At 38.6% G+C, this 26,242-nt stretch overlaps 1 protein-coding gene across 13 annotated transcripts in view; it reads right to left on the bottom strand.

Annotated features, from left to right (window-relative positions):
- Positions 1 to 26,242, bottom strand: part of tenm4 (teneurin transmembrane protein 4) — a 150,788-nt gene that overhangs the window by 104,435 nt on the left and 20,111 nt on the right. For all 13 annotated transcript variants that reach the window (XM_085131021.1, XM_085131020.1, XM_085131023.1 and 10 more), the window contains exons 2-3: positions 11,056 to 11,341; positions 10,130 to 10,402 (exon numbers count right to left, since the gene is read on the bottom strand). In XM_085131021.1, coding sequence (XP_084987147.1) covers positions 10,130 to 10,402; positions 11,056 to 11,278 — 496 coding nt within the window. In that variant the 5' untranslated portion in view covers positions 11,279 to 11,341. The remainder of the gene's footprint in view (positions 1 to 10,129; positions 10,403 to 11,055; positions 11,342 to 26,242) is intronic.

Raw genomic sequence — 26,242 nt, 5'->3', positions numbered from 1 at the left:
ACAATTATGGTGAATAACTACCAATTACAGACAAATGTTAAATAAGTGCAATGGACGTCATGAACTTTAAAAAAAAATGGGCCTTTTTATAAGGGATTGCCTCAAGCAAAACACTGGGAAAAAATGAATTAATTAATAATGAAAAACTGGAGAAAAGGAGGGGGATGGAAGCACAAACTGGTCGACGGTAGAGCCAATCTCGGAAGGGTCCCTGGTGGCCCACAACCATCCAACAGCATCTACAGTAGAATTCCTGCAATGGGGGATGTGGTCCAGGCCCAGCCAGCAGAGGACTTGCAGCAAGCCAACAACAGTCAGGCAGCTGTAAGCAGCCATTAATGAACCTTTGAAAGGTTCATTAATAGAAGCATTTCATGACTTTAACGTCTCAGCTTTGTTTTTGTTTTTTTATTCGTTTTTTTGTTTGCTTTTTAGAAACGGGTGAAACACTTAGGGAGAATGAACATACAGTAAAACAATAATTGCTTTATCCCAGTTATCTTGTTCTCATAATTGTTGGAAGATAAAATCCTAATTGAAAATGAAACTGGATTAATTGCACAGCCCTAGTATAATGTTACCTCAGTAATGTTACCTTGAGACATTTTAGTTCATATTAAACATACATTCTGTTACATAAAGGATGTTCTGAGCTAAACCGCAGGATAAGAATGGAGTCCAATAAATATTTAATGGATAAATATGAGCCATAAGCCTAATCTTTTTTCAGTCCTTTGTTTACTGCATTCTGGATGTTACAGGTTGTATTATTATTCATGAAGCTGTCACTTTCTAGAATAAAATGAGACATTTACGGTTCTATCTTACTTCTATACTTTTCTTGGATGTGTACAGTGTGAAGAAAGCAGAACGTCTAGAAGTCTACTATGTGATAAGAAAAGGTACAATAAAGCTTTATTTATCTGAGATTAGGGAATATTTTTGCTACAGCAGTTAATATAATTTAATAATAATAACATCAGCAGCACTAAGAAAAAGAAAAAGTAGAAGCAAAAAATTTTTTAAAATGTCAATAAATGTTTAACTGAATTGTGGCAGTAGAGCTGAAACAGTCTGTCAGAGAAAGTCCGCCGTTGCCAGTCCAGTAAACGGTGAACAATGTGGTCAGTATTATAAATTGGTATTTCTTTTTTTCAGTGACCTCCACAAATCTTCAAATATGTCCAATTTGTAGCCAATCACAGAGCCAGCTTTCTTGATCAGATTATCCATCTGTTAGTGTCACCAGCTCCGATGCAGTTCCCCCAGCAGACCCCAACATAGCAGGCTGAGCTCACCACAACAAACTTATAGAAAAACCTTTCCTGCCTCTCACTGTCTTTTAGCAAATGACAAAAGGGGCCCACAAGACTTAAAGCTCGACTTAACATTATAACAATGTTAGGAAAATCAAAATATTCTTTTTTGTCCTCGCTTTTCCACTTCACTTTTGCAAAAGCGAACGTAGTATTATCGCAGCCATGCAACTGTTGTATGCTATATAGTCACATAACTAGTGTAGTGTACACATTTTTATAGTGTCTGTTTATCAGGCAGCTGACTGACAGAAGTCAATTTATTTTCTAGTACCTGATTAAGTTGTTCAACTTGACATTTTGAAAACATACTGCCTCAGGTTGCCATCCATACCTAAGCTAAATGGGAAAATGCGTCTGAACTACACTTCCCACGGAACAAAATGGTAAAGGCGTTACACTTCCAACCTACTGTAAACAACAGACAGAGCTTAGCTAGTAAGAAACCAGTTTAAATCCTCTAAAAGTGCATCTATGCCAGAATTTGGTAATTCACACACTGCAAGACAGACAGATAGATTGCAGCTCTGGTGCGACCTACTGCAGAAGCTGGCAATTCATACAGTTGTGATAAGACTGGCGTTTCCAGTGTGACAGCAGTACTTTTGGGAAACCTCTGAAGGCAGAAGAAAAAAAACTGTAAAGCTTATATCCCAAACAATTTTCTTCATAATTCACAGGCTGTGAAATTTTCACTGTGCCAAGATATTTTCAATGAAAGATAAATAATCCAGGAAGAACATGAGCTGTCCAGCGCAATGAGTCTTTATGTGTGTGAAAATAATCTTATATTTAAGCATGCTAATCTTATTTTGAATCACTCTGTATTGACAAATAATTATACTCACAAAGGACCATCTGAACATCATTCCAGGCTAAGACTTTTAAAAGAAACACAAATTAAATAGACACGTTTCATCCGGATCCACTGAAACTCTTTCGGCTCTTTTCTTGTGTACTTTTATACATATACGATGAAATATGCATGAGAGTTCAATAAAAAAAAACATGATTTGATTTTGCATCTTAAATATAAGAAAGTGTTTTCTACCTTTGGATGATGAAGTGACAGAAAAATATTTACATATTCAATTTCCATAGCTGGTGTTTACTGATAAATGTTAGATCAAGTAGGACTAAAAGTTCCATAGCTGAATTTGTGTCAGAGACCATACATATCAGAGGTGACTGCTAATGAGAAAATTCTCAGCATGAACATTTAATTTTTTTTTTTTATCTGAGACTGGGGCAACAGCACATTATGATCTCTGCTTCCTCAACCTCAATAACAACCCCTAATTGCTTTCGCAACGATAACCGATCATTCAGAGCTATCTGAAATTTTACTGCAAGGCTTCTAGAAAAGAAAAACATAAAAAGCATCAGATACAAGAGATTTGTAGATGTTTTGTTTTAATGGTATGTTACATATTTATATGATAGCATTGAGTAAGAAACTGTATTTAATACAGGATCCTTGAATGTGGATAGTAACTATTACTCATGCACGGAAAAAGATTCAGAATATTGAATCAGTGCATTGCAGCTTATATTCCATTTTAAGAATGACTGTTCTCTGAAAATAACACAAGCATATAAAATAGGACTCTACATTAAATGGATATTGCTAAAAGAGGGACAGCAATTGTAACACTAGGTTTGGATAATCCTCCAAAGAGGAGGGCTCATCCTCCTCCATGTCGTGCTTTGAGGCCCCTGAGTCTCAGTGGTGGGCCCTGATGTGATGTTGGTTTAGACTGTCAGAGGCACTGGCAGGGAGTGGATAAGCAACCCCACAGATAACAGCTCAAAACTGTCCACAAGGGCCTATAAAACCCACCAAATTAGCCTGCAAATGAGCCAGCAAATATCTCTACTAATCCATGATCTGAGGAGAAACTCTGCCAAAAAAGTAAACAAATAAATAAGTTCATAAGAAATACTGGTGGCTGCTGTGAGTTAGGAAACCACTAGTGATTTCTTTGAAGCATCATTTCGCCTGATATTCTGCCGCTGCGATGCCCGTGACCATTTCAGAACAAGCTTCCATGTTGTGCTCGATGTGGTTGCAGTCAAATTACAGATCCCAGCATTACGGCAAAAACTCTCCTCTACAGCAAAGGATCACAGCCTCTATCACAGACGCCAAAAGTCAATGATGCCTCAAAATACCATTGTTTGACAACGATTCTGTTGTGTCTGCAGGAAAACCGATACAGCTAATAAACTACAATAGGACAGTGTAATTGTTCCTAAGGGTATTTGAAAAATAATATTCTATAAATATGTCATTGGTTTCATTGCTGAGCAAAAAAGATATCTGTTAGAGAGAAACAATCACAGTCTGTATCAATAGTTTATCATAGCCTTACTTTTTCTATCTTAATTCTTTTTAATTAGCCAATAAGAACCCACTCTTAAAGTGTTTTCTTACACATATCAGAACATAAGCTTTCCCATAGAACAATTATTTTCATCCCACAACAACAGCTAAATAGCATGAATAAAAACAAACAAGATGTAAACAAGATCACTGTCTATATTTTTTTTTAAAGAAATAAATAAAATATAATATATACAATCAGACTGTTTTTCCTGCCTCCAAAATGTGTCTTTGACTTGCACACATGCGTGTGGGTAAATATGATACTTTCTCCCACATTCATAATACAAACCTATCAAACAAACAAAAAAATACTCCCGTAATGTTGTAAGCAAGCACTATGAGTCCAGCCGTGTAATACAAAAAAAACGTGTCCGAATGAAAGGCTGATGTCACTGCACCCCACAGGCTCCAATTTTTTTCAGTTCAAAGTTAAAACACATCTTAAATGTGGAGTGTGCATCAAAGACATTTTCTCATATGATTCAGGGGGGTGTGGCCATTGGCAGCTATCTCTATGCAGAGCGTACATTTGTAATGTGCTTCCTTATTTCCTGTAACGTTTCAAATTATTTCATTTAGATTTTTTCAGCTTCTCACTTCACCAAATCCTGGATTTTACTTTACGTATGTCAAATTAAAAAACAACCCCCCCCCCCCCCCCCCCCCCCCCCCCAAGAAAAAAAAAAACAGCACTGGATTTAACAAAAGAAAGTGGACTATTGTTAGGGCTGCGTCTCTGTAACACACACATACATTTTACAATCACCCTCAAGTGTAGGTGCTTCTTTATGCAATGGAATTGTGGCTTGGGCACAAGAATAATGACAGTGAATAGAAGCGAACAAAAGGCCTTTCAATGCGTGGATACAGGGGACAGGTTGATGTGCTCCCCGCTCAAGTTCAAAACTGTGAGAGATTTGCTTTTCAAAGCTCCTCAGCCTTTTGGGGCTGTGACGTTTCTACGAGGAACACCTGTCCCTCACACTCAGTCATGCTATGTTCAAAGATTCAGTAACTGAGTATAGCCCTGGAGCTCTTAACCTCAATCTTTCAACAGTTCAAGGTTTCTTCAGTCTTGAACCCTTCAACATGCATCTAAAACCAGGTAGCAAGGGAACAAAATCATTGTCACCGAGGAGTTGGAGAATACTGTGTGAGTTTTGTTTCACAGTTTTTATAACACTTACTAACACTAACTATGACTGCATGTATGGATCATCAGTGGATGTCAGTAACAACATCTAAAGCAAAAACATCATAAGAATGCAGGAGCAGAGTGAATCTAGATAACAGACTGACCACATTTTATCTGCCAACTCACCATCAATAAATGCTGCACTTACCCAAGCTAAACGCATGTTCAGCTCAGCAGATTATGTGCTTTGAAGGTATAAATGCTGATCACTGACTCATGTTATAATCAGAATAAAAAAAGAAAAGACTTAAAAAACACGACCACTGCTCATATTCAGGCCTTATTTTTGCATGCTACCTCAAATCACTAGTTTGTGGAGCAGCCTCTAAACTGTGTTGTTGTGATAAAGATCATAGGAAAGGGAAGAAAAAAATATTCCGCTTCTTTAAAAAAATGAACTTTGAATGCTCATTAAGTCCATTCTGTTTTAATGAAATTTCCTGTACACTGCACTCAAAAACAAATGAAATCTCGCTGTTGTTGGTTTAAAAGAATCCTCTTTAATTGGATACTGCACAAATAAGGCTGTTTTTTTTGTTTTTGTTTTTTTATAATTGAGTCAGTTGTGTTATTTCAGCAAAATACTGTGTTCTGGCAAGTCAACTTAATGGCTTTTTATTGAGTCAATTCAACAATTGAGAGTAAAGTCCATTCTGTTCATAGTTCACGTGATGTCACAGCGATTTCACGCTGCCGTATTTGATCGGAGCCCATACACTGTGTAAGGTCACAGCTCTGTTAAATGGGTATTTACATGTACTGTGATTAAATATACAGAATGGAAGAAGTCATATTTTCTAGGTTAAGAACAGGTCATACGTGATTAAATTCAACTACCCGTGAAAAGAGAATATCGGACCATGTATACCATATAGAAAGGGAAAAAAGCACGGAGCATGTGTTACTAAAAAGTAATGGATATAGGAGAGGTAGAGAAATCCTAAAAGTAAAATATATAAACAAGGGTGTGTGGGAGCTAAGTTTAGTTATTCTGTTGCAAGGGGTTGTTAGTGGTGGCACAGCAGCACTTCTGGGTTATTTTAAAGGAGAGAAAAATTGTAAACAGAACCTAAAAATGAAATGTGTAGTATTTGGGTGTGTATATTAGTGCTGCTTTCTAGGATGGGTACTCCCCATACTGTAGATAGCATTTTGGAGGATGGTACTATTACTAGTACAGTAATACACCTTATTGTTGGCTCAAAGAAGAAGTATGGACTAGTGTCTTATTTCAGTGAGATGCTCTAGCTCCAAAATCTGAGGTGCATATTTTTTGCCCTTAAAAATTTTGTTGGTTTTGGTTATGAAACAGGGAACTGTGGTTTGATATAAGACCATTAATTACTGTAGGACTGAACAGGGTGGTGATGGGATACTGAGGCAGAGCAGTGCAGAGTGTGTGACTGAATCTGTAGAGAACCCAATCCCCGCTGCTCTCTGTGCAGAGCAGCGGGGGAACCGTAACTAAACTGAGAACAGTGTGGAGTACAGATCCAAGGAAATAAAGAGTTTTGTGCTCCATGCAACTGTCTTACTTAATTTTAGTTTGCTCTTTCCATCCATCCATCCGTTTCCTCAAATGTAACTGTTTTCAATTGGTTCAATGCAAGACTAATCCATAAAAATAAGCTAATTTACTTAAGTTGCTATAATATACTCAAATCATTCATATATAATTTATTGGAATTCAGCAAGTCCACATTTCAGTGAGTTATTTAACACAGCTGCGTGACACGACTTTTTTTTTTTACCCCGTCCCAAAAATAAATTTATAGAATGAAAACCTCTCTTAAGCTCAAAAGCAGTGGCATCTGGCATCAGGACTGCTCATTTGTGTTGAACTCTTCTATTTTAAAAGGAAATCAGAAAACTTTATTCGAATTATTATTAGTACTACTAGCATATAATTTTGATTTCACTCAGACACCCCCTCAAGGCAAGTTTCATTTAATAAAAGATTTAAAATCAGAGTGAATCCAGCGATTTCAGGAGTGTGTGGAGACAACACAAACCCCTACTACAAACCCCTACTAGTTGCTTGTGTGCTGCAGGCTATGGAGAGACTTTCACAAGAAGATTCATGAGGCTTTGCCCTGAAGCAATGCCTACAGTTACCAGGATTTCAGTAATGACCATTAATAATAAAATCAAATCAAATAAAATGAAATAATTAAAATAAAATACTGCATATTCTTTATACCGGCATTAAATTTCTGCAAAAAACTAAGGGAAATGATGTAACAAAGCGTATCATGAAATTGAACTTTACAGTAACATCAAGGCTCGGCTGCATAGTATATCTCCTCAATCGATACAGACAAGATCTCTCGGGAGGACGGAGAAAGGGAAAGCAAAATCAGTACACAACATAACTAACCACTCACTGGAAATAATTACATTTTGTCCTTTGAAAAATATCAGCATCAGTCAGTCAAACATTTTCTATCAACAAGAACTGTGTAGACTTTAGCCACATTATTTTTCTCCACAGGTTATGGAACACATGAATAACAATCCCTCGACAGGCTTTTTGCGGCCATCTCCACTGCCGGTTCTCATGGTTACAGAAATGTAATAGCCCAGCCATGACAGTGGGGGAAAGTTGGATTAGAGAGCACATCTGGATAAGCCGTTATTGGGTAAAAACCAAGAACAGCAAGCCTCTCCCAAACCCAGCAGTCTGCCTGGCCCTTCTTGCAGTTTAAACTCTGTAAGATGTGCAATGACTCAGCAGTCGCTGGCTGCTGGAAGCATCCTCAAGGGACTCCCTAGGGACCGGAGGCAGCATGGATAGGATAAACACACATACCGGTACACACTGCATTTAAATGCTATCCAATCCACAGTCGAAAACATGCATGTGCACACAGATGTACGCATATAAATGAGGTTTACAATGAGCACTGGAAATACTTATTTCTCCATTAAGTATCAAATGATAACAATAAAAATTTGCATGTCTGCGACACTACACTTATTTATTGAAACTAATCATGTAATATGTTAAAACGGCAATCAAGATAAAGGCTAATATTACTGCGACATCTCAAATGGAATGAATCAGTGAAGCACGCTATGATAAGAAAAGGTTTTTCTTCAGTGTAAAACTGACAACTGAATCACGGCATCGAGAAAATTGTTCCAAAATTGCTGTCACTTATTTGCATGCATTAAAACTAGGGTCAAGTAAGTCACATGTGAAGAAGGGGGGACTGCCCAGTGGCTTGAATACATTAAAGCAGAGTAAATGGTTTGTTGATTTAAAGAGATTAAAGCACACACAAGCAGACCTTCTCGATGGATTTTAATTAACTTGCCATATATAAATTGTATGTTATCAGGCATTACTGAATTAAATGCTGAATACAAGTGCTCTTTCTGCTTGGGTGAGTGGAATAAAAAGCTACTTAGAATCCCGATTGGGTCTCACAGACACATGATGCTGCAGCTTCGGGTGTTCTGAATACATTCCAGCGTACCAACCCTTGAACAGTCAACCAAGAAGTCTCTTTAATTATATACAATGCTGGCAAAATCAAGTCCTTTGGCATCTCAGATGATCAAGCAGAGGGATGCCATGTTCTCTCCCTGAGTCATTCGGGCAAATGGATTCCACTTCCAAGAGTCATTTCTGTCAGTTATAATAAGAAGCTAATACATAATGTGACACACTCTGAAATGCAAAACTATTCACAAGGTTCTCTACAAGGCTGTGCAGGGGCAATTAGAATTTTGCCGCTAGGCCCTTGATGAGTTCCTCTTTCTGGGAAGTATCCTGGGAACAGTGTCATAAATCTAGCCGTTAATATGCATGATTTAGGTTTGTTTCTAACTATGTATCGTGCTAAACAGACCTTAAACTTTACCATGTAGTACCTCTGTATCACAAAAAGCAAATTAAATAACCGAGTACCTCCAAACTATGAAAGCTTTTTCTTTCAGTTTACACACTGTCCAAAAAAATAGCAGGATGCAACAGAGTTTACTGACAAACAGGCACAGCGGGACTGAGCATCCAAATTTAATTTTCCAAACAGAATTCTGTAATATCACAACTTTACAGCTCTCGCTAATCTGCAATTTAACAAGTAGCTTCAGCAAAACTGTTATTCCCTTCTGGCGTTTTCTTTGTCACAGGTAAAGTCAGGATCTGGAATTGTGATGACTAAAAACACTTGAAATACTGTAGCATGCACAGATATATGTCTCCCTCCATTCAACTTTGACTCAGCTGACACACAATAGCACTACTGATATCAGAACTGTAATTTCATTCAGCATTACATGTTTGAACTGGTAACTGATTCCTGAGAAAGACAGGAGCTGATTATACAGGGTCACCTGATGTATCAGAATGCCAATGTATTTTGTGCTCGCTGTAAAGAGCGAACACAGAATACAATACAGTGTGAAATGTATGTAATGAATAACATGATCCTTTGGCCAGTAATGCGCTGCTAATGTTTGTTAACCCTTGTTCCCGATCGCCAGCCATGACAAGTTGGGCCCACCCCCAGAGGTTGACACAATTTTGTTCCTTAGATTAATTAAATATGAGATCCCGGCTGTTTGAATCTGTATCTTTGAGCCTGTTACTGAACACCACCCCAAAGCCCCCCTTCCACCCCGGGCATGATGATGAACGTAGAACACGTGGACATTTAACGAGGCTAAACATTTAATTTTCATTTAAAGAGCTTTATATGTGAGTTTCTGAGCAAACACACAAAGACTTCATGCGCTCTGGGACAAAACAGAAGCACCAAGGCAGATCATTGTCCAACAAAGACCAATACAATACAACAGATTCAGCAGAAAGAAAGCAAGAATAAAGCGATCCCTAAACAAAAAGCAGAGGTAATGGCAGGTAATAATTATGATCGTGCTGAAAACTAATAAGCGCATCTCCTTTTAGAAGTCACATCCTAATTATGCTGGTCTTTGGGCCAATTTCTAATATAATCAAGCAAAAATCTGAAAGGCTTAATGAAACTGTCATGTTTAATTGCAGCTCATCTTGTCCTTGTAAGAAGTCCAGTTGAGCAATGCCAAAAACGATTCAACCTAACATAATAATCAGTTAGTCTAAAACTGTGACTTTATTTCACGCTGTTCTTCTTTTCCTGTTAAACAACATGCTACGTTGTTTACACCGGCGTCAAAATAAACCAAAAAAATTCAGACTCTGCTTTTTGATTAAGAATGGCTGAGAAAAAGTAAAAAGCTCCTTACCATTTTCTGTGTTCTCATGTTCCGTGTCAGTCAGAGTTAGATTGGAGTTGGCCCTGCTGGAGAGGCACGAGCTGCGGCCTGACTTGGTGTTGCTGCGGCCCCATAATCTGACTGCATGCTCTGGTGACATAATGCCGTCTGTCTCCGTGTCCGCATCTGAGCCCACACTGACTGAATATTCGCGGTGTGCCATCCCCAGGTCAGTCCTGTATGTGGCGACATGCGATGGCAGGGCATCTCCAAAGCCAAGATCTCGAAGGGAAAAGTCTGCCCCTACAGCAAGCCAACAGATACACATAATTAGCTGCATCACTTAACATAATTAACAGTATTCAGTGCAGGAAAATGACAGCAATTTAATGGCCTGGGCGGAGAAAACACACACTATAGATCAAAGGTTTCACTAGCAGTGGTCGTGGAGTTGCAAGTACATGAAGGATTGGGACATTTAACATTTAAAAAAACAAAACATCTTTACATGCTTTCAATATATTCACTTCAGGGTACCTTATCAGAACTATGTCTTGTTACACTGGGGCAAATTGTAACTCAATTCCCTGTTTTACTGTATTTAAATGTTGCCTTTTTTTGCTTTTGCTCTGCTAAAGCAGAACTACAACATCAAGTGGCAAGAAAATTTAAATATACCATCATATTTCATTTAAACTTAGATGATTAATTATGCATTTCAGCGGGCAGGTGAAAGTGTGCATGTCCTCCATGAAGTTTTTAACACTGCCATGGTAAGTTCAATCCATAGCCACCTTACTTAATAGTTGGATGATGCTGAGTGACCTCTACTGCGACTGAATGTAAATTAATAAGAGATTCATCATTAAAAAATGATGATGCATATCACTAATAAACCGCTACTAGCTATACCAAGTGATATTAATGACATTTTCTCGTCTACTATTTTGTCTAACCTTGTCGGTTGAATTCATCCACTTCGTGATGAACCATTTCCTTGACACGGGTCCCGTAAGCCATCCTCGAATCATGGTCGAAGGCTTTTAGTGTTTCACTGGAGCTGTAGGACTTTGCGTTGGGTTTACCGTCCTCGCTGTCTGCTGAGGAGCTAGTGTAACGGCGCTCTGTGTCCTGCCGAGCAGTAAGTGAGCGGTAGGGTCTACGTTCCTTCACTTCCATGGCTGCCTCCACACTACTTCCAAAATCAAATGTGGGTTACAATGCCAGTTTAGTTTGAGAGTTCTGTAGAAGAAAAAGAAAACATTTTAGCCTTTATCATCGCACAAAATAAAGTTAAGGCATTCAAATGTGTATAAAATATGTCTAATTCAAACATGCTCATATCATTTCAGGAAGCATAATGGTAGTATGTTAAAAAAAGCCATTACTGACTATTTTCAAATAAAAATCTCTGTACACCCACATACACACACTTAACCAAGCTGCTGCAGAAACATATCAAATGCAAATGCATGCCCCCGAACAGCGCATGCATGGCTCAGCACACACAATGAGAGCCCGGAGAACCACTAGGATTAGATTTCATAAAATATTGCACAACAAATCTTGCACCTATAAAGTTTACGGTGCAAGTCTCCCACAAATATTCTTTTTTATGTGCCACATAGAAATGCTGGGACTCCAGCATCTGTAAAAGTGGCAGGTGTCCTTCCATGAATTGTGTTGTTTATAAGTTACAAATCATCACCAGTTGGAAACGGAGGTTTCAAACAAATCTAAGACTACTCTGAACCCACAGAGATGATTAAAATCTGCAACATAAAACTACTACTGCCAAACAGAACACAGAGTATAAGATCTACACAGAGAAGAACTTTAGGCATTCAGCTATGTGGTGCATTTTATTTTCTTGGCGTCAAGGACAAACTGTTGAAGTGAAAACAGAAGAAAATAAAGATAAAACTGCAAGATGTTGCTGTCTCAGAGAAGCACGACATAAATCAATGGGTATTAGTACACTGGACAGCAATTTTTGTCATGCAACTATGACATTCGAAGTGACCACGTGGATATAAAAACATTTGATCACATCTACAAATGTCACTATGAATGGAAACTAGGGCTGCTACAAATGATTATTTTGATAGTCGACTAGTCACCGATTATTTGACTAATCAGATCATCATCCGTTAGACATGAAACATACAGCTTATTGCACCAGCAGCATCTGCTCTTATATAACTATCATTAGCTTACAGCTTTAAGTGTTTAAGGTATGTGCTAACTAAAAATAAAGACAAGATGATAGTTTATTGAATTTTAATGAAATTTGCAGATTGTTTCGGTGAAGTTTAATAAACTCCTTGCTATCTAAAATATAACAGGACACCGGGGTAAATTCTCGAGCATCTCACACTTATCATAATCAGTTGTCTGCTTGACGTTTATTCAGCTGTGTAAAAACTATAACTTTAATCTCAGCCAAACAGATTTACTCAGGAACAAATAAAATACTGAAAAAAGCCAAACAATAACATTTTTAAGTTATCTAAGTGACTTATATATCATGTTTAACCTGAGTAGGAAAGACGGCGGTGGGTTTGAAAACAATTTGCCGGGAGTCCGGTGTTCTCACGGCTCTAGTGAGCCTTGCCCCCAGCTAGCTATCAAGCTAGTGGGTAGCAGACTTCTCCGAAAACATCTGAGCGCTTTTGAAAATATGTGGTGTCTTGATAAACCGAGCAGATATTTGAGGTTTATACAGCTACATTCTTGCCTGAAAATATGTTAAACGTTTATTTTGTGACCCAGAAAGAATAATAAGAGTAATATTAAAACTAACTAGCTGCCACCATTGTTGACAACTGTTCTGGGCCGCTATGAATTATGGGACACAGCTTCTTCTTCGGGGTTTAACGGCAGTTGGCATCCTTGTACATGCAGTGCTGCCATCTTCTGTTTCAGTCCGTTATTACACTCTTAAATCCTACTACTTATTCCTGTGTCTTTTGTGATCTTACAAAGCTTCAAACTATGCGTCGACTATTAAATTAGTCGTCGACGATTTTGATAGTCGACGTAATCGTGACTAGTCGACTAATCGTGGCAGCCCTAATGGAAACCTTACAAAAATGCTTGATCACAGTTCACTCTGAAGCTCAGAGTAACCTGTATTTCTGCTTCATCCAAATGCATTGCCATGATAATTATATTTCACGAGCTGAACACCTTACCATTCATGCCACAGGGTTCTTTTTCAATTCTGCCTGCCTCAACACTTGACAATGAATTACTATAACCAAACGCAGGATGTAACTCACTGGACGCTAGAAGACGGCTCTCTGAACGAAAGATAAAAAACACACCAGGCAAATCTGGGAGGTTTAACTGACAATATGGCTGCGCTGTTCAGACAAGGATTTTTTCACAAGATAAGCTCTTTATGAATACTGTATGAGATTTGTGCCGGACAGAACAGTAAACAATAATCCGTAGTGAACTATATTTGCCCTTTCTCCAAAAAAAAGTTTATTTTTCAAAGATGCCATTGTTGGTGTTGGGGCTTTCTTTTTGTACGTATTGACAGCTGAAAAGATCCTGGTGATTAATGACTTGAGGCCTCAATAGCAGGACCTCTGCCACATGGGGAGGTGGAGGGTTGTGGGGGTGGGGGTGTAGGGCGAATGCTCCCACTCTTCTGCCACAAGAGCACTTCAGCTGCTCCCAACATTTCAAATGCAGCCTGTATGAGTTGCTAATTTTTACCTTTTACTCGAGATCCTTGATGCTATGCAAATGTGAGGTACCAGACAACAAGCAGCTTTCTAAAGTTTCAAGAATGTTCTGTAAAGTGCATTGTTTTTGTTTCCTGAGAGCTGGGCTCAGTGCTTTGGCCATCTCTGTTCTGCACAGCCCTTCCTCCTCATTACTAATCGGCTAGTATGCAATGAGATGTAGTTTTGAGACCATGGGAAACCTCGTGAAGTTTTTTCAAAGAGGCTAACAGACTATACACAGTGACAAATGACATGGGATGCAAATGTTCTCCAGTCTTGAAACCCTATCCACCTTAAATGCTGCTGTCAGAATTTTTACAAAAGGCACCTGTAAAATTAAACAGTGTTTAGCAACATCTGACATTATCACTGTGTTTCGGTGCCAGAGAGCAAAGCTGTTGTTGTTCTTCATCTACCCAAGTCTAAATCCTGTGAGAGCGTTCCAAAACAAAGGAAACGCCACCGTTATTCTAATGTACTTGTGTGTGAAGATAATAAACAGAAGGTTTTAGTTATATCATCACTCGCTAAAAAAATAGAAGTAATATGTGATACAAGGCCTATTTTTAAAATGTTATTATCTTTCTCATGGTAGGCTCAAGGGAATGAACAAAGTGCCTTGAAGCACCGAAGGAGAAGGTTAATGAGGGTATTTTTACAAAGACTAAGAAAAGTTATTTACAAAGAACAGTAAAAAAGACATAACTGCCATGAACTGAAATCTCTAAAATGAAGATAATAATCAAGCTTTTATTCTAAAGAGAAAGTTCTCCTAAAGCCTTAGATGCAGACCTCGAGCAGTGCCAAAAAGACGCTAACTGCATATCTATGGAATGATCCAAAATCAATTGAAGTCTCTCTGGATAGACAAAGAAATGATGGATGGTCTATTTTCCTCTTTAAAACAATTGCAAACTCCGCATTTTTCAATTACATTGTCTACAACTGACCAGGGTAGAGTCAGGTTTGTCTGTGGGTGTAAAGCAGATGTATAGCAGCTGTAAGCAGTGCAATAATGTGGTTCCACAGAAAAGGGCTTGCAGGGAGTATTCAATAATAAATGAATTGTCAGTTCAAGTCATCAGACACAGTGATGCATGAGGTCCTTGTTGAAATATCTGCTGGGAAGCAAGAACAATCATCGGACCCATTCAGTACTTCAAGGTGCATCGGAGATCACAATCGGCCAATACAACTTAGAATGAGCTACCATAGATAAAAGAAAGACCACTGGAGCTCCCGAAGAAAAAGTCACAATTAAGAAGTAATACTTGCAAACTTTTCACTTCCTTCTTCAGGAACTGGATTTCACTGCTTAGGAAGAAAGGTTAAAACCAGTATAACTTACTGGAGAAAGGTTAGTGCTGCTGCTTTCAGACGGAACGTAACCAGCTACCAGCGACATGCAACCTGGAATATTAGCATGATAAAGAATACAGTTTTTAACAAACGGACTAGCCAGCTGTTTCAATCTCTTCCAGGGTTCCGGTTAATTTTAGTTCAGGCCATTTTTACCTGGTTTATGTAGTCTTATTAATTCAGTGTTAAAAAGCAATAAACCTTGCCTCTATAAATCTTCACAGTTCTCCAGTACATCAGCGTCACCGCTCTTAAATGGTTACTCGGGTTAACTGATTTCTGCTTAGAAAATGAGTTACCGTTAAGTTTTGCTGAACAAACTGCAGTCAATTAATTCTGTATAAATAGCACATCTTAACTCCCCAAAACAAACTTACGCTAAAGACAACTCTTATGTGATTAAGTGGAAACTGCTGTAGCTGCAGGAGTTCCTTGTTCCAAAGGCAGTCTTTTGTCTTTCACAAAACCAAAGCAAAGCAAAGCATAAAATAAATCACCTGTAGTTTATCTGTAGTGCAAAAGTAACTTAGTGAAGCTCATGTTAAAGCACTTGTTGAGGTTTTTGTCTGGAGGTTACTATGGCCATTGGTCCAGTGTCAGGAGTTAAATATGTGATCTAAATAGGTGGGAGGCAATTGGGGTACAATATAAATGCAAATGGGTCTGTACTATCCATCAAACAATTAGCAGCGTGCTGAGAATTGCTATTCAGCACCGGTGCATATAAATCTAGCCTTCTCTCGCAGCACAACCCTGTTTTCCATTATAATTAACTGCTTGCTGCTCTTTACATGTCATAGATTTTTCCATGCAGTATTCGAGACTAAATGGTAACATTCATCACAGAGTAAAGACTTTGCAATTTTGGACCCTGAGAAAAAAAATGGCAATGAGAAAATATTTACAATATATTTGGTTATGGCAACAAAATGTTGGTTTTCCTATTGTTACAGAAACCCTAGGACAGAATTGTGATAGTGTCAATAATTTAAGATGCGCATCTCCCAGTGTGACTGCTGCCATGACCTACATCTACCGCCCGACCAGCCAACCAGGACAAAACAACATGCTGATAAACACAACGTAGGCGCCATTGTGAATTACACAAAACAAACCTCAACTTAACATAATAATATGTCAAAATCTGCAAAACAAAATGTTTGCGAATCCAACAAAGAAGAAAATCTATTTGAGCCGTGGCAGCAGAAGCCATGTTGCCTTGCATGATGTGTCCTTCAGCTGTTATCACAACAGTGCCAAGTATGGAGCATGGAAGGGAAAAGCAGAGGCTTTGCATCCATGTGATGTAACCTACAATTCAGTTGGTATTATAACATTCCTTAAAATATCTCTGGTATTATTGTTATAGCACGGCCTAAACGCATTGAATTTAATATCATACTCCAGCACCTTAGAGCATTTTCACACAGTGTTTACCAAATTCCTTTGAGTATTTTCCGATGCAATTGCAGATTACTTGCTTGTGAAATCTCTTAATTGATTGATCATAAACACTGGCATTTAAAGTTTTCCTCATGGGTGATGCTATTTTAAGATAATAGCTGATAAGTAACAGCTGGTAATGTTCAGGTGCATGAAACAAAATATTTTAATGCAAATGTAATTTAATAAGAATATAAGTTTTAAGGCTATGTACTAAATCTAAATAATATTGCAACTGATCATTAAAATGTTAGAACTGTATTATCTGTAACACCCACTGTAAAGATACAAGACTGTGCAAAAAGTCTATTTTTCTGTATACTTTGCTTCTAAGGCACAAAGCTTTCTTGTCATTTATTTTAGGTTATCTTGAGCAATAGTTCTTCAAGTTTGTTTTTCTTTTGACACTGGCTATTTTTTCAGTCCAGTACTTGTAGCTCACTATTTTCAGAGGGATGCTCTTTTTTGTTAAGCCTACAAATGACTTACACATTAAGAGAAAATTGGTAAAAAAAAAAAAAAAAAAAAGTACTGTACCTGATATCTTCAGACACTTTGTTACTAGCTGCCTGTCATAAAAATGCATTATTTGGAGTTAAATCTTTTAGATACTACAGTTTGACAAGCATAAAATAGCATTTTTGCACCAACAAAGGGATTCCCAAAGAGGTATGAGCCAAAAACCGGGCTTATATCAGCAGTCTGTGCTTAGAAAATTTGAGGAAATTGGAAAGATGGAGGATAGAAGAACAAAAAGTGGAGAAACTCTGTTTTTCCAGGGGGAAAACATTTATGCTTTGGGGCTGTATTTTAGCCAGTGGTGTTGGAAAATCTTTACAGGCTGATGCAACACAGACGATGATGATGATGAACACAGAAAAGTACAGTCAGATATCGACCGATCACGCATCTTCTGACTGGCAATGGCTTACTTTTTTAGCATGATGATGATCCCAAACACACTGCCAATACAGCAAAAGCACACCTGTATAGAAAAACACACAATGGAAAACTATCATATCAATTATGGTTTGGCCTCCCTAGAGCCCATACCTTATATTTATTGAAGCAGTATGGACTTTCCTTTACAGAGGACAGAACAAAAGGCTGCCAACATCCAAAGAAGAACTTTGGAATACACTTCAAGAAGCCTGGAGAATTATTCCTTAGAAATATTCTTTATCACTTGAAGGAATGATAAGAAAACTTGTCTAAGGCAGTTCTGGCTGTCTAGAAGAATAAAGGTGGTCATACCAAGTTTTGACTCTCAAGCTCATTAAAATTGTACAAATTCTGTTTCTGCCTATTTACTGTATCTTCATGTAAGTTTGCCCATGTTTTACTAAATCACTGCAACTATTTCCCCCTTTAAAGTTATCAGGCTAAAGCAATGTATACATAAGAGATTAGGTGAAAAACTTTTACTTATCAAGTCACATAGTCAAATAATCTGTGACAGAAAGCTCACAACACTGCAGACAAACATCTACACATACAAGCAGCTCATAGTGCAGCTGAGAGGAAAATTGGGCAGGTATCAGTAACACTGTCTACAAGGTCTATTGAAAGCAAGAAGTGCTCCATGCAGGCTCCATTTATTTCTTTTCTGGAAAATTTTCACATGCTTAGACTCTATAGAAAAGCCTCCTCAGCCAACAGAAAGGTGTGTTTTCAATAGAGGAAAAAAGAGCTGGGTAGATGGGGTCGGGGGGCTGAATGGCCTGCCAAACAGATCTGAATTCAGTAGTGCTAATACAAGCTGCGGAGGAGAGGGGGCATAGTGGTGGTGGGGAGGTATCTCAACAACCGCCTCCTTCCGGGATCAAAAGCGAGCCCCACCAGCGCATTAAACAGAATGCGTAAAAGCCTTTACATAAACAAAAGTAGTCTGGGACCGGTGCTGCAGCACGCTCCCTGCTACTAATCACTCTAAGCAATTCAAGGTTTAGCCCTGACAGAAGGAGCAGGCAATGGAATAATGCTTTTAAACCAGCCCGGTAAATAACAGGGAGAAGCAGTCTATTTATTCACTTTACACCACTGATATACACTGCTGGCCTCGGCAAAATACAGAATGCGAAGATTGATTCAGAGTTCTGTACATACACATGTTAGGAATTAATGGAAAGACGGGAAATAATATGTTTTGGTAAGGTTTGCTGTAGTCCCGAAGAAAAAGCGAGACAGCAAATAAATGTGGAGTTCACGCAGGTTTGAAAGAGAACCTCTCCACTAGGTTGAAGTGCTCCGGTGGTGACCTGTCTCTCATTAGTCTGTGGACTAATGCTCATTACCCTGCAAAGGCTAGACCTGAATGATTTATAGTTTGGCCTGAAGTGAAACCAAAGCTAATACCAGCAAAGCAATAATCAACTTACTGTAGACTTGGTTGATATTTATTGTTAAAAATATTTGAGAATTTGCAGCTTTAGCCCGAGGAAGGTCTATAGGGCTGAAATGCTACAAATAAATGAAGCACTGAACACAAATATTGTGTAGTGCTAGTTCCTGCCTCAAGGAATGATTCATCGGAATTACAAAAACACCCTTCTTCAATGCGTGGAGACTATGTGTGTGTCATAACGCGGTTCAGAGAGGAGAACACATTGGATATCTGCTGCTGACCGCCTTCAAATACAGCATATAGAAAAATTAAAAAGTAAAATCTGTTAAGTAATAATTGTATTTCTAAAAACTGTTTATTTGGAACTACTCATATACCCTACCTAAAAACTATTTAACTGCAATATATTTAGATTAACTCCAGAAATCTCAGAGATGTACTGTATATTTTGCAGTACAAGCAGATTAAAATAAAACTAGACTGCCAGCTGCTACTCAAAAAAGGTTGTGAAGTTTTGTTATTATTATGATGGGGATGGGGGATTCTTGTGTTGACTTTTCCAAGATCAGCTTGCATGACTCAGTCTTTCCAACAGTGGCTGAGCCACAAAATCCCATTGCAATACAATCAACAAACATCTTTCAAGTGACCTAAGCTTTCTGGCTATTGCAGGTCTCCTGTTATTTGCAACAGTGGCTGGCAACATTTGATGAAATTTCAAAATGTCTGAAATTAGCCATCTGAAATGTTTTAATCTATTTTTGTCTGTTTTAACTGAGAAAGTTAAATATGTAGCTATATTTCTAGTAATTTTAGCAGTCTGCACTGCAGACAAGAGCAATTCATTTTTATAAAATGGTTTGATAAATGCTGTCTTAAAATCAGCAGGCCTGATTAACAGTTTTCTGTTGTTTTGCTTAAATGAACTTGGCAGGTTGCTAACACCAGTAGGTTTTCTGCTTTCCTTGATCTCAGAATACCGAAATATATGTCTTGGCATCTCAAAAGTGTATTTTACTCTTCTAGACATTTACCTCAGCATGACTTGTCTTGTTCCAAAATATTTTTCTATACAGAGCTGTCTTTGAATTGGCCTCAGGAGTGATTCAACTGATGCTGCTACTTAACATACAGTGCAAAAAAGGCTCTGAACGCTAATGTTTTCAACTTATTCCCAGCACTTTATTAGTGTACCTACGAAACTATGTCATTTGAAAGAGTGCAAAGAGCATAAAAAGCAGGGGGCTTATGTGCTCCTGAAAAATAATAAGAAAATAAAATGTATTCTGTTTCTTGGAAATCTAATATTTACAAAATGAGTCATATTATATCACACCTTTATGATCCTACAGTTACTGAATCCAAAAAGGGTGCACGAATAATGTTTAGCAACGCACCACACTCGTGTAAGTGTAAAATACATTAGCTGGCCAGTGTATTTTATCTGCCTATTAAACACAGAAACCTGAGTGCAAATAGACATGTTGATTATTGCCCCATCTATGCACATACAACATACAACAAAGAGCAAAAAAATGTAATACAAAAACAAAAGAAAAACTGCATCCAAATTTGTCTCAAGTGATCATTTCTATTTGGACTTCAAGTCTCCTGTAACTGTGCCAATACATATCTCCTTGTGCAGGGCTCAAAGAAAGCCTGTAGTACACAATATAGAGCACACTGTCAAATGTAACTTAAGTTACTTCATAAAAGTAGCTCCAGCCTGTTGTCTATAATTGGAGCATTTAGGGCCATCCACTAGTAATCAGATCATCTAACCCATATTTTTCTTCAAAGTGCAATCCCAGCATCAAGTTGCACGTTGAAAATACCCTGCTCTGTTTTTTACTCTGTGACAGGTTGTTGGAGACGAGGTTAATAAATGGCCACCATGTTGCTCTTAAGGAGTGGAAGAACTCCCCGCAAGCAGAGTGTGAGGCAGTGCTCTTGTACTGCTGGATACCAATTACAATCTTTTCACACTGGGGTCCAGAGATTTCCTCACGATAACTCATGTAGGGACCGGACAAAGAACTGCACTGCAAACATCACAGACTTAGCAACGTCTTGCTGTCACCACTGTCACTACAGGAGTCTGTATATCTGAATATAACTTAGAGGACTTTTTTTGGGGGGGGTTCTTTTTTTCCTTATGAAAAAAAATCCCATCATAGGCAGTGTAGTGGCTCTGCAAAGCTGAATTTCAGTGTTAGCAGCCCAAAAACTAATAGTTTTAGTCCATTTATGCAAGGATTTATATGCACTATATGCAGATGCATTCTCATCTTTGATCAAAGTACAATACTGAACCTTAGAAGGTGCTGTATATAATAAAAGCGTCAATCAATCACATAAACTGCAGTCATTAGGTTTCTTCACAACAGCAATAATAAAGATCTTAGCTGCACTTTGCAAAATGAATCAGCTCGAGAACATGAGACGCATGCCATAACCTGATGCACAACAAGAAGCATACACGACCGTGTTGAGACAACTAAATCTGCAGCTGTTCAATATCAACAGTAAAAAATCAGCACACGCAGCAAAGCTAGACGAAGGGTTCCTGCATGGCAATGATCTTACTCTTAAGTGCTTAACTGAGTCATCTCCACAAGCCCTGCTTTGACAACCACACACCTCCCACATCTCCCATCTCAGCAGCCTCTGGGTGGGGCTAATCACCCTGTAGCTTCATCATCGACCGGATGACAGCTCCGGCTATAAAGATGCAATGTTTTAAAAGGCGTGGCTGCTGCAGTGGCCTACTGTAAACAGAAAGCACCCATTTTCTAGAGCTGAAAACAGAGCATTGCAAAATTGCATTAAAAAAAAGAAATCTCTAATAATATTGATCATGAAGAAAGAAATCCATTCTCCCATCCTCTCGGTGCAGACAAAAATTCTAAGAGGATTTTCTTGGGGCACTAAAAATTTGCATATGTTGATTTGCCCTCAACTGATTATAACATGAAATGGCTGAAGGGTAGTTTGGCAGTGCTGTGTTGACCTGCACAATCCCCTTTCTCTCCCTCTAAGGCACCAGAGGTTTGCACTCTCTGATCCCACCGGCTGCACATTAGACAGTGCTGAGGCCTGCAAAAAACCCTCACGCACAAACGCCTGTGCATTTTCTTTTTTGGCTTATCTATTATCAGTCCTTAAAGCAGCTTTTATTCTCCAGCGAAAGCCCTGTGTTATATGTTATTAAAACAACAACAACAAAAATCGAAATCCCATATGTATAGTCTCTTTTTTAAGCCATTTTGATTGTTTGCGCATAAGAGGGAAATGCCCTTTCATCTATCAGGCCAGGGCACTGCATCCTCTTATATATAAATTTAATTCTCCGAGTAAATTAGGATTGATCACTACAGCTCTAGGCCACAATCAGCGTTTGTAATTTAATAACAGCTCGGCCCTAGACAGAAAAGGATACTTCCATAAATAAAACCATATGAGAGCCAGCAAGTGCCTATAACATTCGGAGTACATTTGATTACCATCTCTCTCTCCACAGGTGTGCTTTTAGCCTTCTATCTTCAAAGACTGCCAGTCTAATATAATGCCACACTATGTGCATCTTCACTGTTGTTTTCCTGCACTAAAGGGTTTTACATCATACTTGCATCAGCGGATGTGAGCACCCCATGCCGAAGTCACTGCTAAGCAGGCAATGCCCATGGAAGCCAGGCTGAGGTGATCCCAGTGAGACAGAATCTGTCAGAAGCGCCGTGCCCGTCGACACCCAGGGTAATAAATTACCCAGAATTAACACGTCAGCCTGCGCTCCACACAGCAGCCGCACTCGGCTCACACCATGCTGCTTAATGGATCTATTAACCAAATGGATACAGGGGTGCACTGCTTCCAGACTTGGATATTAAGTTATTGTAAAGCTACCAAAATGTATGCTGGCAGAGTCTGTGTACATGATTGGTTAAGAATATTATTTATTATGAGAATTATTATTTTAATCTAGTTTAATCTACTGTTTTATTGATATCTTTTTCTCTTTGTGAGGTGACCTTGGGTTTTAGAAGGGCGCCCTCAAATAAAATGTATTATTATTAGTAGTAGTAGTTATGAAATGTATCAAGGTTTGGTCTTCACTGATGCTTGCACAGTATTTTTCAGCATGCTACCTTTGGTGGGTAGTTATAATGTCCTGCGCTTCAGTCAGAAAATCTATGCAAAAGTACACTAAAAATAGCAGCATGCTCAGAGGCCATCTGCAGTGTTCCCTGTGTCACCTGTTTGGGAATTCCTCTGGGATGTGTCTCTTGGCCTTTAAGGACATACTTTGCTATTGATGTCTAGCACTGATGGCAGGGGATATTTAGTAGACAATTCAAAATGCCCACTGCGCAGTCTGTACCTGCTTGGCATCTCTGGCATGCAGCCAGTACTGTGACATGTTGACAGCATGGCACACGGCACCAGGCAATTTTTGACCAGAGCTCACTCATCACAAAACGTAAATAGAGATAAGAAAGAGAGGCTTCATACACCTCCCGTTTCTTTTTGGAATTCCTGACTGTGGCACGGGTGATAGACACTAAAGAAAACACATCCTTTGTAAAAGAATAAACAAAAATAAAATAAAAACTGAGACTAATACTTTATTCTGAATAAAATGCCAATTGTCTTTTATGGGCTACAATAACTCCCACTGCTTTAACTTTCTGCTGTTAGGATAGCAGTATCATTTCTTCCTCCTCTTTCTCTTTCTTTCCCACTTTTTGCATATTTTGCATGCATCAAGGAAAAAGACCTCTGGAGTCAAAATGAAATTTTTATGAGTGAGAATGCATCAAACCTGAAAAGCAAAGATGTATGACTCTTGAATGATAAAACCTTACTGAAAAGTTTGGCACAGTGATAGAAACTTTTGCAATTTTAAATATGTCATTTAAATTACTTGATGCCCAACGTGGACGGGATTAATCACCAGTTATCCAAGGCTGCGCTCCCCATGCTAATGCATTTCTTGATCATTCTGACTGCAGTACACATAAGTATTTGATCTGATTTCTGATGTTGCCAGGTCCCGATAATCAGCAGCAAAACGGACTTTGCACTCTACTTGGGTTCTCACTTGAAAATGACTCAATAACTCTGATGTGTAACATGATATTTGTTACATAGTTTCAAAGATTTAATCCAAACATAGTGAAAAGTCCAAATAAATCATAGATTCTAATTAAAAACTACTTTCAGTAGCATCAGTATAAAAAAAGCAGTGTGGCATTTTTCCTGTGGGCATGTCTCTCAAAATACTGCCAACCTCACCCTAGTTTGAAGGGTGTCCAACCACTGCTGCCAGTCAGACCACATCCAATTTGTGAATTGTTAAGTGGCGATGAACTGCGATTAAAACGGGCTTTTCTGAAAGAGCAATAACTGCGAGAGAAATGTAGCCATGGAGACCAATTCAAATTTTGAGTACCGAAGACCCAAAGGTTTTATATTTATTTCAGAGTAGTGACCAACTTTAATACAGTTCCAAGTTGTGTTTCAAAACACATGTACTCGCTTGGCTCCATGTCAAGTGCAATCCACAACTCAGGCTGACTCAATTCACCAGTCAAGGAAATGTCAAGAACTAAAACAGGTCAGAATAAATAACAATCCAGTACCAATTAAATATCTAGAATAAACAAAATAACACCCTAATGATCTGACATCATGATAAGCATTATTGGTTAAACAAAACCTGTTTTTAAATGATTTTGCATTGAATGAAAACCTTAAAAGACGGAAAAAAAATCAAATTTTACGAGATCGCTTTTATATTCTTTTAGGTTGTGTCGCAAGTTAAACAAATCGAGGAAAGAAAATATTGGCATGCTGGGGTTGAAAATTATAATCTGCACTTCACAGAAGACAGACAAAAGGTGATTTTATTTTATGTTTACACTTAAAAATAAATCTAATACACTCGGCATCTAACAATAACGGAATACTTAAATGTATTTTAGAGAACATCGAAAATAAACTTTGTCCATACCAAACTGATGACGGACATCACAGTAAAACCTTCCCTTCTGAATGCAGAAAGTGAGTACCATAAAGGCTGAAAAGAGAAAAGACCTGCTCAAGAGCACTCATCATGCCCCTTTTAAGTGGGGTCAAGAAAGACCATGTAGAGTCATGAGCATGAGCCCTCACCAAAAAACCCCACTCTTACCAAGCATACCATGCAGCATGTCTTTCACACAAAGACCAGGCTTATTCCTTTGCACTCATGGTGCTCTCTCCTGAAGCCTCCTCTGAGGTGGACCTGCTTAAAGTTTAATGGGAAAGCTCATGCAAATAGAAGACCTGCATGAAAAACATAAACTCTCTGCTCAGGATGTGACACAGTTAGGAATACATTACAACGCAGGACAGAAAGATCTGCAGGCAAAGGAAGAAGTGAATAAAAATACTGAACAAATAACACTTAATTGAGGTCAGTGTGATTGAACGCTGCAAGGCTAGGATGGCTTTAGCATAGGTTCCAGATGGCAGGCTGTTATTTCACTGTGCCCTGCTAATACTGCAGGATTCGATGCTGGTAACCTGAGTGTCCCCTGGGCCCCCTGGCTCCTCCACAGCACTGAAATCAGGGCCAAGCTCCCTTCGCTGCTTCTCTGCAGGTTTACTCAACTTTGAAAAGGGGTGTGTTTGGATATAGTAGTGGAGGAGGGGTGTGTGTGTGTGTAGGTGTGTGTGTGTGTGTGTGTGTAGGTGGGGGTAGTGCAGTGGTGCTGGAACAAAGCATGTTAACACCATCTCTGTGTTTAACAAGTTCTGAAACAAGCAGGGTTTTTCCTTCAAATCCTCATTGGCTGGTGTTTCACCACTCCACGACACAGGAGAGAATCCTAGAGTTTATACTTCTCTTTCTTCTCCTTTGCTGCTTTTAACTGACTGGAAAATACTCATTGTATAACTTAAATGTCTAAGACTAACATTTAAATATCACTCACTGCTAATTCCTTGGCATCTTTGGAAATGAATTTAAATCCACTGCATTCATGTGCTTTGATTTTTGTGTTAAGATTAAAAAAACATTTGAGAACTTGGTGACATTTACGGCAACATTTTCATTCATCAAATTTCTGTTATTTTCTTGAAATTTAATACAGCTATATGTAGACACTGGCTCTAGGCCAGCGATCCCCAACCTTTTTTGCGCCACGGACCGGTTTATGCCCGACAATATTTTCATGGACCGGCCTTTAAGGTGTCGCGGATAAATACAACAAAATAAAA

The sequence above is a fragment of the Neolamprologus multifasciatus genome, chromosome 14 (genome assembly GCF_963576455.1).
Source record: "Neolamprologus multifasciatus chromosome 14, fNeoMul1.2, whole genome shotgun sequence".
Lineage (NCBI taxonomy): Eukaryota > Metazoa > Chordata > Actinopteri > Cichliformes > Cichlidae > Neolamprologus > Neolamprologus multifasciatus.
This window is presented reverse-complemented; position numbering and strand designations above follow the sequence as displayed.